The following is a 17,870-nucleotide window of genomic DNA, read 5'->3' on the forward strand; positions in this document are numbered from 1 at the left end:
TGTCAGATATCATCTATACTTGTCCCATCTATGCCTCGTCCACACTGTGCCTCGACCCCACTGTGCTACCGTTTTTTATTACTGTTGTTCTAAAATTGATTTGTAGATCACTGAGAATGTTTTCTGAAAGCAAAACAAAAACATGAAAATGCATGAACTTACAAGCTTTGGTTTTAAATATTTAAAAATATATGTAGTCGTCTACAATGGCGTGCCCAGGAATTTTAAATGGGGAGGGATGTCATAACTAATAGGTATTAATACAACTAAATACATTTAAGGGGGGTGAAAGAATTAGAAAAAGATTAATAAGGGGGCTTTAGAGGTGAAGTCTCATTAAAATATTTATTAATATTTTGTGTTTTGTATGATATGATGTAGTGTTGCTATACGAATATAGAATGCAATAATTACAACTTTATTCAATTCTTGCTGTTAGGTACTCGATGCTAGAAAAAAAACCCCTGGGCACGCCACTGGTCGTCTAAGAGAGCAATAATTATTTTAAAAATTTCAAAAACAATATGACAACTCTATCAAAAGTTATAATCGTTATCAGTTATATTTGAGGCACTATATATAATATAATAAAACTCAAATTATATTTGTTTATTTAGTTTAATATATCAAACTTGTTTGCAATTATCTAACTTCATTCTGTAAGATATTATTTTTATTATTTTTTTAACTGGTACTAGTAAAAAGATAGAAAAGTATAGTGCAACAACTCTTAGTTTTTTTGTCTTACAGCATTTAGTGTTAATGATACATTTTATGTAAATTTAATAAATATTTTATTTTTTTAGTCTATTGGAGAAAATGATAGTCAACAAACATACAAAACAAGAAGAAGAGGCGGTGGTCAAAAACCATTAGCGGAGCAAAACACTTGAACAGTAAAGAATTCATAGTGCAATGTTTTATATACATTTTAAGTTTCTTATAGTTTACTGCTAACTTAAAATTTGTGTATTGTTTAAGTTTTCAACTACTTACAAGTAGAACTTTCTTTTGTGTATATTAATATAATATATTAAATTTTTGAATTTTTAACTTCAAGTTATGAGTTTGTTCATCTTTATAAATATCTAAACAAATTATATTTAAATATGTATTATAAATTATAAATTTTATTTCATGACTTAAATTTTGTTCACTAATATGTTTTTATGTACTACTAATATCATTTTTGAGTATAGTGATTCTTGCGATATTTTGTTAAAGTATAATGTTTAAATTTATTATTTAAAATTATAACAACTTTTTATTTCACAAATTATCGAAGATAATTTTATTTATTAAAAATTGTTTTAATCTATTTGATTTAAGCAATGGTGATAATATTTTTAACAATATTTAATAATTAGTTAGGTATGGTATCAATTATACAATTTTTATTAATTACAAATTATAATTTATACAATTATAAAATTTTGGACTTAAGCTAAAATAAAATTTTAGTATAATAATTTTAGCAGTCTAGCCCGCACCAAAAAAATTATTATATCGATCATAAAAAGAAATGATGAATAAAAATAAGGTGAAAAATAATTTTTACAAACTAATTAATGCTAATTATAGTGTATTTCATTGCTTTATAGACATCGGTCTACCATGGTCTCAACACTAAGGCTCAAACCACTTCAATGCGAAATCCAGTCTGCGCTAATAGTCCGGCTATCGAGGCGCCTTCCGCTACCACCATCATGTCATCCACATTGCAAAAAACAAGCACGTGTGAAATACAGCGTTATAACTGATCTTCCGTAGCAGAGGCCCAAGAACCGATCTCTGAGGAACCCCTCCCGTTTCGGTTTTAGTTTTCAAACCCCCTGCTCTCGCATACGCGATAACCTGGTCGTTGAAGTAAAACTGGACCGTTTCATCGATATACAACTATAGAATCCTAAGGCATGACAAATAAACATATACCGTGGACAAGAAACATGTGAACAAATGTAAAACATGGCACATAAGCGTTTAGAAAAAAAGAGACCATTTAAGTAAGTTATGAGAATTAGACTGAATACCAAACATATAATACGAAACCATTTTAAAATTAGAATGTATAAATTTATAAAAAAGGTCAATTACTCACAGAAGATAAGCGTTGGAATAAAAAAATCTTAAATTTAATTTACTTTTGAATAATATAGGTATTCTATTCCTATGCGAGATACTTCAAAATCGGACATTTATATTTAAAATTGTATGAATTTTGATTATATATATNTAAAATTAGAATGTATAAATTTATAAAAAAGGTCAATTACTCACAGAAGATAAGCGTTGGAATAAAAAAATCTTAAATTTAATTTACTTTTGAATAATATAGGTATTCTATTCCTATGCGAGATACTTCAAAATCGGACATTTATATTTAAAATTGTATGAATTTTGATTATATATATATATATTTTAAATATATATATATATATATAAAATTTCGAATTTAGGATTCATGCATAAAACATATACCTAAAAAATATTTCTAAATTTTAGAGAATAGTAGTCATTATATTATACAAATGGTTAAATAAATATTAAACTTTTCATATTATAGGTTTATTGTTTTAATAACAGTAATCTATAATTGTATGTAAATATAGAAAGAATATGAGGTATCGTCTTGTTTAGTAAAACTTAATAATTTAGTATAACTACATAGGTATAACTGAATTTTTCAAGAATGTTTACTAAAAGATAAGATAATAATTTATCTTGAGTTTGAAATTCTTTGCTTTGTATGTGCGCTAAACACAGCTTAAAGGATTAGTAAACATTAGAAGTATATTAATAATTAGTTATCCGCCAACTCTCGCTTATTTTCTCAAATGTAAGAATATTTTTTTTAGTTCAATTAATTATTAAATAATTAAAATGTTAGCAATCAAACTGATGATATTTTTAATAACTGGATTTTTAACATATGTTGTGAAAAGTGATGTGTCGTTGTGTGATATTTGCCAGTGTACAGACAATTTGTTAAATTGCACGGAGAAAGTTTCAACTGGAATTTTGAACCTAACGAATTATGAAAATGCATTGTTAAATATTGAAATAATGCATTTTGATTTTAATAAAATCGTTCGCGTAAAATCGTTTCCATCGTCAAAAGTGAATTATTTATCACTCCAGCATAATGACATTTCTGAAATTGATGACTATGCATTTGAAAATTTACTATCTCTGACTAATCTTGATTTAAGTTATAACTCTTTGACATCAGAGATTCTTAATTCAAATAGTTTTAAGGTATGTAGATCAAAATTTATATAAAAGTAAATTTAACCTAATTAACAAATAATATTGTATTATTGGGTACAGATCAATCATAAAGATGATGCTAATTTCCACGCTTCTTTAACGCATTTAAAGTTAGATTACAACAGTCTTAATTCTCTTCAAGCTAATACATTCAAACATCTTCGTAGATTACAATCTTTGTCTCTCGCAGGAAATCCATTTAGAGTTATTGATCGATTGACTAGTTCTGCATTATCATCGCTTCCATCTTTAAAAGTACGAACGATAATTTTTACTTATTAACATTATGCATTATAATAACTCAATTATTGTAATTAATTTCTAGCATTTGGATTTATCAAGCACAATGTTGAAAAGTCTCCCTGAACACTTTTTAGATATTCCACGGTTACTAATGTCATTGAATTTATCAAAAAATGATTTTAAACAAGTTCCGCCAGAATTAGCAGAAGCTCACAAGTTGAATAGACTGGATTTAAGCTATAACCCCATTAAAAACATCTCGTTAGTAAATTGTCAGATATTTTTGAAAAAATAATTAAATGATAATAACACTTAAAACTGATTTATAAATGAAGTTTTCATAAGAAAAAAACATAAAAGAATAGTTATAATATAATTTTAGGTTAATAAAAAATTAATCAATTGCTTGCTTAATTTTTATATTGTTACGGAAAAGTATTTATTTGAAACATGCTATTGACACGTATTGTTTAATCGCCTTTTTTAGCAATAATAAATTTTAAAACGATAGAGGCTGTGGAATGACTCATTGAAAATATTTTTCAATATTTATATTGATAAAAGTTTTATATAATTTGTTTATAATTTCGAGCAGTTCAAATTAATTTTTTTCTAACATAAACTGTAAAAACTGAAGTTATAAGCAAAAATAGTAGTTAAGTGTATTTTAAATAATATACAAAAAACCTTTTAGTGAAAAATTAGCTTAAAGTAGACATAACTAGATCAAAATTTATGGAGGTGATAAATATATGTACATTGTACACTTAATTAATTCGTTTAGGTGAAGTACCAACATTTCCTTTTTCTAGCATCATATATACTAGAATTCTCGACGTTCAATATTAATTTTTGATTTATATTAAACTATCGTTAAATAGTTAAATAGGACCAACATAGGGCGGTGGTTAAACTTTTGACAGTTAAATATTGTATAGATATCATCACTTAATTATTATGAGCATGTATTCTGTGTTTTTTAACAATATTTATTTAACAATATGTTGTAGATTGATGCGACATAAAGATAAAGTTTAACCACCGACCAAGTTTGCCTATTTAACGGTATTTCAAAGTATGTTTTTTGCATGTTACTTATATAATACTGATTCAATATTTACAAATCAAAAATCAATTAATGTATTTGATTATTGGATATAGCCAACAGAGTTCAATTCGGAAAGCATTGTGTTTCGGTATGTAGGTACCGAGACACAACTGTAGGTGGTTCGATTCTGCATTACGGATTTTCTATACAGATTTTCGCGTTCTCTCTGATACAAGCAATAGCTTTTCAGAGAGGATGTTAAACAAGAATAGATAAATTTATGACAATGATAACTAATATATTCTATGAATTTCGTTTATTGTAGTTTATTAGTATCACTGGATGTTGAAGAAATTTTTATTTTTTCATATCTTAAAGTTATAATTTGTATAACAATAAAATAAAAATGTATAACATTAATAGGTTTGTATATCTATTAGGTGGTGCTAAAAGACTCATAATATTCTATAGTTGCTCCTATGTAGAATTAAGGTATAGGATAAGAAATATAGAGCCGTAATCGCTTAGAATTTCCGGTGGCGGGTCCAGGGAATGAGTGTACTCCATGAAATTTTGTGCTCACCCCATGAAATAATTCTGGATCCATCCTGAGATACTCTTCATTTTTGTACTCGTTAGTTATATACAGGAAGTGTTTCCAAGTATTAGGTTTAGAAAACATATATTTTTTCTATTAATTTACATTTCATTAGTTTATGTTGAAATTTTAACAGACTAATTTAATATAAATATACCACTTTATTATCTCATGATATAATATAAAAGTTAATTTGATTTTTTAAAGGATTAAGTCCTTTATTCTCGCTAATTAATATAATTTGTTTATTATTGCAAAGAAACTTTCCAAAAATACCTTGGTTGAAGATACTTCATTTATCACACATGCCAGAACTGTTGACAATCGAAGAACGAGCTTTTAGTTTGCTTTCAAATTTAGAAGAGTTTCACTGTTCATATAATATTAAATTATTTTCTATAGCTCCTAATGCATTTCAATACGAACCAAATGATGATTCAGAAGGAGTGAAATGGCCGCAAATCGTTAAAGTAATTATTTTTAATTGTTTAAAGTCTGTAAAATCTTATTAATGTAGACTAATTATTGATTATCTTTATATGGATATAATAAGTTAAATATAACTACATATTAAATATAATTATTGGATAAATTTTTAAATGATTTAACAGATTTATGATGTTTAATTCCAGTTAAATTTGAATAACAATGCTCTAGGATATTTAGACAGTAATTTGTTAAGTAGATGGGACACCTTGATTGAGCTTAACTTACAAGGCAACAAATGGATATGTGATTGTGAAAATCAATGGCTTGTTTCAACGTTAGCTCCTATGATTGAATCAAAACATCCTGAATTACTCAAAGATTTCACGTAAAATGATATAATTAAACATTTATTGAATATGTATTAAAAATATGACTAACTTAATTTTTGGGGTATAAAAAAACCAAATATACCAAAATTAGATTTATTAAATTGATTTTTTAATTAAATACATTACTAATACGTTATTAATAAAAATAAAAATTTTTAGTTAAACATCGAACTAAATAATGAGACTTTTACTCTAAAAATATTCAATGGATTTTATTGATATTTTAGCATGAGGTTAAATAGCCACACTATTTTAAGGCATTATAATTTGACAAATAAAAATTTATAGAACTATTAAAAGATTTTTTTTTAGTTTAAATACACAGGTCAAAAAATAGTAGTTTTTTTTGAGTTAATTTTTAAAAAATAATTTTCTGTTCCCAGAGGTCCATAAAACATTAAAATTACAATTATTTTTTGTAAAAGATTGATTTTGTATTTTTTAAATAATTTAATAAATTTATTTATAATTATTTTTATGCATTATTATTTTATGCTATATTATAGCATACAATATATTATATATGTGATAATATATAAATTATTAAATGGTTGATCGTGGTTTAGTGAATTTAAACATTTGTTATTAAATTTAATATAATGAAGGAAATTTTTTATTATTTATTTGAAACTAGTGCGACGAATTCGACAAAATAATAATGTAGGTTTTTTGTATTTTTTACAGAATATATATATATATGTGATCATTATTTAGAACTATAAAAAATATTTTTTAATGTTTCTCAAATAAAATCTTGCAAAAATCTATAATTTTATTATTATATCCAACAAACCAAACTTTTTCAAGTAAAATTTTTTTCCCGTCATTAGTGATGTACAAGTTAATAAAAGTTATGGAAGTATTAAGAAAAAAATGACAAAATTTACCGATTTTTAAATTTGTAATTTTTTTGGATATCTCCCCCATTTGCGGGGAACGAGGGAAAATTTTTCAATTTTTAAGGGTAATGTCTTCAACTAGATACGATTTGTGATCTTTTGACGTATCGTTGAAAGAAATCGGTCCAGTGAGAGCTGAGAAAAAGTGGCAACAGACATAAAAAAAAAAACGCATCATAGTAAAATTAATACCTTCTCAGCTTCGCATCGAAGCTAAAATTCAGTATTTAAAACTCGGATCTAAAATTTGTGTTGACCAGTGTATTGAAATGAACAATTTATAGTTATGTTAAGTATGAAATAATTAAAATAATTTTAAATGTCCATAAATGTTTTTGTCATATTTTGTTTAAATCGTTTTAAACCGAATTTAAAATGTTGTATTTTTGTTCTTGTATGAAAGAAAAATAGTTTTTATTTTTAAGCTCTGCAGTATAATTTATTATATTAAAATAATTATCACATATTTAAAGTATCCCTCTGATATATACACTGGCGTAATCATAAAGGGGAAATTGGAGTCATATCCATCCAATGTCAAAAATAATTAAATGGCAATGATACAATTTTTTTTGTATAGAGGGGGAGGGAGTGAAAAATATTTTTATGAATAACCCCCTCAAGACGTAACTCTAATTACGCCACTGGATATAGTAAGCACAATTAAACATGCAATAAAAATTTGTAACAATTTTTACTTTGGTAAACAGTTATACATAATCATACAGGGTGATTTTTTTATCATAACCCACTCAATTACTTACAGAATAAATATATTTAAACATTTTTTTTTTTTTTTGGTAATCTTTAGTTACACATTATTCTTGAATTATTAACTATGTAATACTTTTTAAGTTTATCTCTTATGCCTTGTTAGGGGTCAACTTTGTTTTTTAAAATGGAAACACATATTTTTAATTTAATAAAATGTTTGAGTTTTTAATTTACTAGTAAATGGCATTTGAATTTTTAATATAACTTTATTCGTTTATTAGATATAAACATTTAAAGTTTCAAATTTTTGAGTTAATATCCATGTATAATACATTAGGGATTACAAATACAGGAAGCTAAATGGTTTTTAAGATATCGCTGTCACAGTCACGGATTGTTTATTATCAATTATGACTATCAATAGATATACTTTTTATACAGGGTGTTCAGTAAGTCAGTTAGTGTATTTATGAACTCACAACAATGTGCCTTACTACCATTGATAATAACAATGCTGTGTACCTGCGAATATTGATGTCATATTATAGTTAATAATTCAAGAATAATGTGTAACTAAAGATAATGAAAAAAAAATAATGTTTAAATATATTTATTCTGTAAGTAATTGAATGGGTTATGATGAAAAAATCACCTTGTATAACACCCATTTACATTATAGAATAAATGAGCTGTTAAGTTTTGAAGACCTTATCTTTATAATGGTAAAGGTTTTTGAACTGAATTATAGATGAATTCGGTTCACATATTATATTTGTTACGTTTGTCACATTACTAATAAATCAGATTTTAAATTTATGTTAATAGTTGTCAAGAGCCAATTGAAATGAGAGGGATATCAATAATTGAACTTGACCATAGGCGTTATCATATGCGATGTTTGGACTCTTATAATAATCGACCAGAAAAGGATGGAGTGTTGCTCGTTGGTATATTGATTGGTGTTATGTTATCCGTACCTTTTACAATGTCAATAATGATATATTGCGCAAAAAATGAAAAGTCTTTAACACATTATCAAAGAATGTCAAATTTTAAAAGTTCTTTACATCGAGATTTCCATTTAAGGTAAAAATATATATATTTTTTATTATAACTATGACTAAGATCTATATCTACTTCTGTGTTATTTACAGAATAAGTAAATTTGATAGCTTACAAAGTTGATAACATATCAGTGATTAAATTTGAGTGCTAGGCTCAAATTAGAGCTCCCGTAAAAATAGAAGGAAAATTAACAATGTCAAATAATAATTATAAAACAGTAATAATTTTTGTAATGAAAATAATGAAGTAAAAGATAAATACAGAAAGATTTGTGAAGTAGGTGGCAGTATATTTCTGAACTATCAGCGTGAAAGATGTCGTTTTGAATTTCTCGGGAGAGTTTAGCTCCCTATTTGCAAGATTTATTCCTTGAAGTGATTTTCAAGTTTTAAGTGAAATCTTGAATAGTAGTGAATAGCTGTTTCTTTAACTGTATTGACTCTTAGATCGTTATGGAGTTGGTTGTTTGAAACACACCAAGGAACTTTAATGATGATACATAATACAATCTTTTGAAATACTTGGATAGTCTTATTATTTGAAACTTTTGCAGAGCCCCATACAAAATGATGTGTGACAAGATTAATTTGTTTGATAGTTGTATATTTGAGTGTAGTAAGAGTCTCAAAATGTGGAGACAGCTGTTTGATAGCCACTTTTTCTCAGCTCTCATCAAATTGATTTCTTTCAACTATGCGTCAAAATATCACAAATCGTATCTAGTTGAAGTAATTGACCTTAAAAATTGAAAAAATTACCCTCGTTCCCTGTAATTGGAAAAAATCCCCCAAAAAATTACAATTTTTAAATTCTATACATATTGACATTTTAGCTACGATGCGAAGCTGAGAAAGTATTGGTTTTACTATGATGTGTTTTTTTTTTTTGTGTCTGCTACCACTTTTTCTCAGCTCTCACCGAACGGAATTTTTTCAACGATACGTCAAAAGATCACAAATCGTATCTAGTCGAAGACATTACCCTTCAAAATTGAAAAAAATTCCCTCGTTCCCATTAAATGGGCGAAACCTCAAACAAAATTACAAATTTAAAAATCGCCTATTTTCGAAATTTTTTCAATTTTTTTTTCTAAAAACTGCCATAACTTTTTTAAAAATGAACATATCAATATAATTTTTTTTATAGATGCTTGATGTCTTTATCATTCATTTGGTATATTTTTTTCATAAATTTAACCCTTTGCCTGCCCACAGGGGAGGATTTAAAATGACAACTTTTTCAACTTAACTTAACTTTTGAAAGTGTTCCGGAAGGTCTGACACTTTTATATATATCTTAAATTAAAGGTAATATAATATACTTTATTATGAAAAAAAAATGTTGACCTCTGGACTTATCTATGTGGTGAAAATAGACATCAAAGTTAATAAAAAAATTACGATTTTTGTAAAATAATTCTTTTTTATATTTTTAACTTAATAATGCTATAACTTTTTGGAAAATGTATGGATCAGTAAATTTTTTTATAGATGCTTGATATCTTTACCTATCATTTGGCATTTTTTTTTTATAAATCTGACCCTTTATTTGCGCACAGAGGGGGATTTAAAATGACAACTTTTTGACAAAAAATTTACTTTTACACTTAACTTTTGAAAGTGTTCCGGAAAGTCTGACACTTTTATATATATCTTAAATTAAAGATAATGTAATGTACTTTGTTACGAAAAAAAAAAATTTTGGACTTTATTTTATTTTCATGGTGAAAATGGCACCAAATGCAATTTTTGTTTGAAAATTCTCGATTTTATTTTTTACATTTTTAATTTTATAATGCTATAACTTATTGAAATGTGTATGGATCAACACAATTTTTTTATGAGAAATAATATTTATATCCCTTTTTCATTTGACATACTTTATCTTAATTAGGATATAAATAAGGAAATAACAGATCATGTAGCTTTTTGAATAATCCACCAATTTTTTAAAATTAAACACTATTTAAAGATTTGCATTAAAGCGTTTCTTAAGATAGTGATTTTAATCGCTGTCAGATTAAATCTATAGTGGACCCAACTATGGTACGTCACCACTGTGCTGGGTTTTTTATTAATTAAATGATTCATGATAATAGAATCACTTATGTTCCTATATATAGGGTTATTGTCTTGACAATTGTCAATGCTTATAGCTTTTAATAGTGACACGATACCGTGTTTCTCTCAGCCGCACATCACGTTATCAACCTAAATGAAAGTGTATCGGGATCTGAATCATAAGTGCACGGTGGCCTAGTGGTAAGGTTTGTCTATACGACGCCTTGGGTCACGGGTTCTAATCCCGTACCGTGCCTCTTTTTTTCACATGATTTCCGGTAACTTTCTATATCCCCGGCGGCCGTGTTAATAGAATTATCAATTGATTAAAATTATTTAAAGTAATGGTTGTCTTCTTAAACAGATATGCATCGAAGCATTTATTTCTTATGATAGTGATTTTTATTATTGTCAGATATCATCTATACTTGTCCTAACTATGCCACGTCCCTACTGTGCTAGTATAGTTTTAATTTTAAATAATATTAGCCACAAGTGATCAATTTTTATTATATGTAGAGTAAAGGTCGTATCTACAGGTTTAGTCAGATTGATTTTATTTTCTAGTTGTTGCATACTCAGATAGTAAATGTGACTGAACCAAGTTTGAGGCAATTATTAGTGGGTTTAAACTAGCAGCTAATATTGATGTGTTACCTGATGTCAATTAAGGTTGTTTGATTTAGGGATGTCTGCTGTATAGATAATATATAAGAAAGAAGCAATGTTGCTACACTGAAGGACGCTAATACAGATATTTTATTTTTTAAGTAAGCGGCTCCCATTAAATCTCGAATGATTTGTTTTCTAGATAGGACTAAAGTAGCAAGTAATAAGATGTTGAAAATATTTTTTGAAGTTAGTGTAGTTAACCAAACGTGCTATACTGTATCGAAGGCTATTGCTATGTCTATTAATAGGCCAGAATTTTCAGTTTCAAGTGCCGTAGTTGACTGTCCGGAGAAGTTGATGGTATGTAGCATATTTAGGTTAAAAACCAAATTGAAAATTCAGTATAGTATTTTACTGTTGAACTATGATTGATATTCTTTTAAATATTATTTTTTCTAAAACTTTTCCCAACAAAGGTAGAAAACTTATTGGTCAGTATGACGTTGAATTATCTGGAAAATTAGTTGGTTTTAAGATAGTGATAATCGTTGAATGTTTCCATATATCTGGGAAGTATGAAAACCGTAGTACTGTATTAAAAATGTAGGTTAGTAGTATAATTGTTTACTTTCAAAATTATTAATTTACTTATTGATTATGTTGTTATGACTTAGTAATTTATTATTTTTAGTCTTTTAATTGTAAAATCAGTTTTTCCCGGAGAAATGTATTTTGCTAAAATGAATGAGTCTTATTTGGATGATAGCTATTAGTGGGTATGCCATGCGAGTATTTCAGCCCTATCTATTTCTATACTAGTAAAACTGTTATCTGAGCGTCGTAGAGGAGGAATTACGGTTGTATGTCTCAGAAAACTTTTTGTTTGTCTCGACAGTAGCCATTTGAAGTAAAAAGTGACTGTAGATATTTATTATATAGCTCAAACTTATGATTTTTAAGTAGATTTTTTAATTTATTGGAGAGATAATTTTATCTCTGTTTATCTTGGGGATAATGAGAGATGTGCTATGTATTTCTTGCACGGTATTTTTAGCAATTAACTTATTTAGTTCAGTAGTTAATTGGTGTTTATCATTTTTTGGATTGTGTTTTAAAAGTAATTTAGCGGCAACATCATGTATATTATTAGATAATAAGTTGATAGTACAGTTGATATCATCTGGCGTTTTCAATTTAATATTCAAATTGGTGTTTTTTGTCATCAAGTTACTAAAGACATTTTAGTTTCGGTGGAATGAAGTTGGTGCACAGTTAACAGTTAGTGATGAGTTTGATTGATCTTGATTTTTTTTTTAATATTAATGGTGAAACAACGTTTTTATAATTAGACTGATCGCTCGAGGAATGAGTGGACGTGTCAATTGATAGCAGGATAGCGGAATTTGACGATAGTACGATAGGCATGATAATAGATGATAGAGGGGTGGGATTTGGCTCGGTGTTGAATTGAGGTAGTAGTGGTAGGCTCACTGTGGCAACCTTGAGTATACGAGACTGCTAGAAAAGGATACACTTGCATTTGGCTTGTGATTTTGACTGTTTTCGGTAAAAATAAAAGTAAATAATATTACTTAGGTAGTCTAGTTTTCCTCAAGAGAATTAACCTTTATCCAAAAAAAGCAAAGAACAGTATTAGGTACAGAAATTTGTTTGGAATATTAACATACAAAACTTAAATTCACGAGTTTGATGCTGAAAAATCAGTTTAATTAATTTAGAATGTACACATATGTTGAGTGTAGGACAGCAAATGTAAAAATATATGTAAATAATTTTATTTAAATGTACTAAATAAAAAAAATATTACATGGCGTAATAAACTACTTTACGTAGATATACATAAATAGCTTTATTCAAGAATTTGTCATTTGTTATTAGAAATATATAAAATACATTTTTGTAATCAAATCTGTTCAAAAAAAATTAGTATAGTTTCCCGTTAAACACAGAGCCGACAAGACAATAAGGCCTCAAGGCAGTTACTAAAGTAGAAACTTTCTTCTTTAATATTTTAATTAAAATAATAAAAAACACTTAAATATTTTCATATTAAACAATTATTATATATTATACAAATAAATAAACGAATTAAACATTTTTGTTTTATTTATTAACATATTTTATTAAATTATAAAACTAATGTTTACTACAATATAACGATAGTGTCATACAAAAGTCTCTATGGCAATTGATAATAAATAATCGAGAGCACTCTCACTTATAGTATAACTGCAAAAAAACATAAAGAGAAAAAAAATAAAAAAAATATTATAAATATCAAAATAAAAATATCAAAATAAAAATATAAAATCATTATATGTTTTTATCTAGATAATTAATAAAATGTTTTTTTTTCAAGAATTTTAATCTTCTCCCTTGATCTTCAAAACTAACACAAATTTTGAGTCAAAATAATTGATATTTTAATTTGTTTTAAACTTGTACCACTTTCAACAAAATTAAGAAAACAGTTTTATTTTTTCTGTACTGTAAAAAATTACTAATATTGAAATGGACAAAATTTTTGTAGAGGCTTATTTATTTACTTACCTCATTTTAAAATAAATTTCTATTTTTGAAATTTTGAGCTAAGCCCCTCTAAACCTTCCAAAATTTACGAAAATAAATATAGTTCTATTTAAGAGGAGGATTTTGCCTTTTTTTATTGTCTTGAAGTTTTAATACCATTAAAGTAGAAAAAAAAATAATGGGAAAAATATTTGATTTTACCTGTAAAATAATACACATGTAATCTAACTAAAATTAATAATAATAAAAGATTTATTATTTATATGTTGTAAGTTATTGAATGAGTTACGATATAAAGGTATTCATATCATTGTAGTAACATTTAGCCTGTTTCCTTACTTTCTGAACATCTGAATAGATCACCAAGTATATAGAGTATTCAATAAGTAAGGAAACAGGTTAATTGTTACTAAAAATGAGAATAATAGAACTCGTTACCTTACTTACTGTATATTATATTAAATTGTAGATGAAGAAAAAAAAATTATATTCTTCAATGATCACACTAAATAAATTTAGGTACTTTCTTGAGTTAACTAAAGAAAGTACCTATTTGTTACTTCTGTTTATGACAACAATCAATTTTCCAAGGCTGACGTGTCAACGACATGGGTACTGTGTTTACTTAAGTACTCATTACTATTAGGTACTTTCCATATACGTCATTAGAGTATTATTAAATATTATAATTTTATGTTACGCCTGTAGTGATATTATTATAGTATAAAAACTTTGGGAATTGACCAACATTATGATTTCACTGTTTAGTCATTTGTTAAAAATTCATGTTAAATGCCTTAATCAAAAACGATATAACGTTTACTAAGTATAAGAGTTCATTTATTCGAATGAACAATAATAATGTTCAAATGTGCACTGATATATAATTATCGTTATAGATATTATATTATATAATCAAAAATCATCCTGAGATATTACACATTATTCTAAACACAGTAGCTTGTACAATTAATAATAACAATAGCATTATAAAATCTTGCAACTTCTGTATTACATAACATATTTAATTACACAATCGAGCTTAAAATAAGATATATTTAATTTATGATCAACTTATTAAAATTAATTTCTTATTCTTATTCTGTATAGTTATTCTAATATAATAAAATGTATATATTTTATATTTTACAGAGAAACTCCAGTATATCGATCAACATCAGTTAATATCAACGGATTCTAAATTACTTTTATGGAAAGAAAACTTTAAATCTAATAATTTTACACTATGATATATTATTTTAAGTATTTATTGAACACTTAAAACTTAATGTAAAATCTTTTGAGAATTGTTATTAATTAATTAGTTTTAAATTGTCTCTTTCAGTAAAATTTCATATAAATTTTAATAACATTTTTTAATAATCACTAATATATTAATAAAAAAGTTCTTTAATTTTTACAAAAAATTAACTTATAAAATTAAAATAATACACCATCGAACTTTTTAGCACATAATAGTCTAAATAGCATATTTGAAATTTGTATAAAAAATGTACTAAGATTAAAAACTTTCACTTTTGTTATGAAATGCTTGTAGACCGATGCATTCATGAATGAAACATTAAGAGTTTATAAAACTGGTTTACCTTCCTCCTTTATTTCTTTTTGTGATTATAATTGTAACGTTCAATTTTATTTACGTACTAAATCATAATCAAATATAAATAGTAATTTTCATACTTCAAAGGTAGCATCAAGATATGAGTGTTGCACAAACATATTGCTCTAAGGCCTGGTTAATTGATTTGATTCTGCTCTAGGCGGCAAAATGCCTGGAATCAAGATGTACAATTATTGAGTTTAGATACGATTATTCTTAGTTATGTTCATTGTATTCTTAATAAAAAAAAAATGTAATTTTATTCTATGTATAACTTAATTATTATTCAATTTGTTAAACAAAAATTGAATTTTTGGGTCAATATACTGAATATTAACAAACAACTATTAAATTCAAAACTTTAAGATGATTGTATGACAATATACTGATTAAAACATTAAATAAAACGTTTCAATGTGAAAAGTGGTGTTAATATAGAGAGAGTTAAGAGGGTATAGCATTATATTAGTAAATTATTATTATTTACAGTGTGTGACTATAGTGATAGTAAAAATAAGTGTAAAGTTTATAAAAAATTTCCTTAGCTTCTTCCACTGACAGTTACGCCACAGAATGTAAATGTGCAAAAATAAAATTGTGTCGTCGAATTTATAGAGGAATAAAGTTATTTATTTCTCCGAGTAGTACTTTGAGACTTTCTGTATAGAGTCAATACTTTTTTAAAAAAATAACGTAGAAAATATTTTGTTTTTTATATTTATATTTTTTAACTTCAATGATTAAATAAAATGATGATTAAAAAAAAGTTAATATATTTTAATTTAATATATATTTAAAAAGTGATTACAAAAACCCTGTATTTAGTGTATCGGTCAGACTTGAAATACAAGTGTATCACAAGAAAGGTAACTGCCTCTAATATTACTATATTAAAATTCATTCAATTAATTGAATTCAATTAAATGTAGGAAACATTTTTTTATTTTTGAGGATTTTGTCTACAAACTAGTTCTATTGGTTTTTAATTGAATAATATAAATCCAATAGAAGTTGCGTGAACGAAGGGATGGATTAAAAAAAAAATCATAACATAGAAAAATAATACTGTCTCAGCTTTTATATATTATACATACAGTATATATATGTTTAAGTATGGAGTATTCAATGGTATAAGGTTATCAGTGTAAATTTAAATAGATTTCATTACATAAAAAGCCTTTTTTGCAATAAGTGGGATCTAATGATTTCTTAGGAAAATGTATGATAATTTATTTTTTATTAGCCATCAAGAAAACATAATTTTAATGTAAATAAAGTCAATCGTAGATTTTAACTTATGATTTTTATTGATAAAAATATTTTAATGTTTTTAATATTAACTGATTTCAAATTTCAGAAAATTTAATGAACATTTTTTTTCAAATTTTATAGCAACGTTTTTACTTTAGCTTTGATGCGAAATTGAGAAGTTATTAACTTTTCTATGATGTTTTTTTAGTATCCCATGAAATTTTTTTCAGCTTAAAATATTTATTTTATTATTATAGAAGTATATTGTACGATTACCAGATTAAGAACGCGTGCTTTTTGCACTTTTTTGTCTTTTAACTAAATTATTAAAAATGTTCCGGAAAAATTGAAATTAAAAATTTGTTAAATTCAATTTTATATTATTTACTATAAGATAAAAAAAATCTTGTCTCGATACCTTTCTTCTATATGTAAATGTCTCTTGTAATTAAAAAAAAATTTGGCGTATAAATCATCGTTATTCGTGTTGATATAAATTTTTATTTCAAATTTTTTTTTAATTATTTTTTCTATATTCTATATAAGGTCACTTTAACCACTCAATTTTCATAAAAATATTAATTATGTTAAAAAAATATACAGGATGGCCCACCACTCACTGACAACTTAAATAACTTTTGATCCAGTTAATATTTTTAGTTGATTTTTTTTTAAAATAATAGTTAGACGTTAGGTCTATAGCTATATTTCAATAATTAATTTTTTTACATTTTATTAAAAATATTAATTATTTTAAAATTTTAAATAAAAAGTAAAAAAAAAATCTAAGATAGCTATTTTGTAGAGTAGAATTTAAGAAAAATTTTAGTAAAAAAATATCTTATTAATATTCAGTAGTAAATATTCTGTAGCGTTTTGAAGTTTGTGAAATTTTGAATTTTCATGTACTATTTTACGGTATTAAACATTGAAATACGTATTGAGAAAAGGACAGAAGAAAACGCTATCTTTTCAATATACTTTTGAATGAGAGTGATAAGTAATAATTGCCTTATCTAATTTCTTATCATGGTATTTATGCCAAGTTTGTAATGTATACACACTATCATCATATGTATACACAGTAATCATGAAAAGATAGCGTTTTCTTCTGTCCTTTTCTC

At 25.7% G+C, this 17,870-nt stretch overlaps 2 protein-coding genes across 6 annotated transcripts in view; both read left to right on the forward strand.

The window, feature by feature from the left end:
* The window catches only part of LOC126893743 (GTP-binding protein 1), a 22,437-nt gene extending 21,161 nt beyond the window's left edge, over positions 1-1,276 (forward strand). For all 5 annotated transcript variants that reach the window (XM_050664207.1, XM_050664206.1, XM_050664205.1 and 2 more), the window contains one exon: positions 807-1,276. In XM_050664207.1, coding sequence (XP_050520164.1) covers positions 807-893 — 87 coding nt within the window. In that variant the 3' untranslated portion in view covers positions 894-1,276. The remainder of the gene's footprint in view (positions 1-806) is intronic.
* Positions 1,277-2,771: 1,495 nt separating this feature from the next.
* LOC126893746 (leucine-rich repeat neuronal protein 2-like) lies at positions 2,772-15,757 on the forward strand. Its single transcript, XM_050664211.1, has 7 exons — positions 2,772-3,255; positions 3,328-3,522; positions 3,593-3,771; positions 5,416-5,626; positions 5,789-5,970; positions 8,413-8,673; positions 15,027-15,757. Exons 1-7 carry the CDS (start codon positions 2,881-2,883, stop codon positions 15,073-15,075), a joined length of 1,452 nt encoding a protein of 483 aa, XP_050520168.1. The 5' UTR covers positions 2,772-2,880; the 3' UTR covers positions 15,076-15,757.
* Positions 15,758-17,870: the final 2,113 nt, after the last annotated feature.

The sequence above is a fragment of the Daktulosphaira vitifoliae genome, unplaced genomic scaffold (genome assembly GCF_025091365.1).
Source record: "Daktulosphaira vitifoliae isolate Bord-2020 unplaced genomic scaffold, ASM2509136v1 Scaffold_1, whole genome shotgun sequence".
Lineage (NCBI taxonomy): Eukaryota > Metazoa > Arthropoda > Insecta > Hemiptera > Phylloxeridae > Daktulosphaira > Daktulosphaira vitifoliae.

Excerpts from the sequence above, each read along its gene's own strand:
- LOC126893746 (XM_050664211.1), top strand. The coding sequence starts at position 2,881 with ATGTTAGCAATCAAACTGATGATATTTTTAATAACTGGATTTTTAACA. Across the intron at positions 3,523-3,592 it reads CATCGCTTCCATCTTTAAAA|CATTTGGATTTATCAAGCAC; the intron begins GTACGAACGATA and ends ATTAATTTCTAG. Across the intron at positions 5,627-5,788 it reads AATGGCCGCAAATCGTTAAA|TTAAATTTGAATAACAATGC; the intron begins GTAATTATTTTT and ends GTTTAATTCCAG.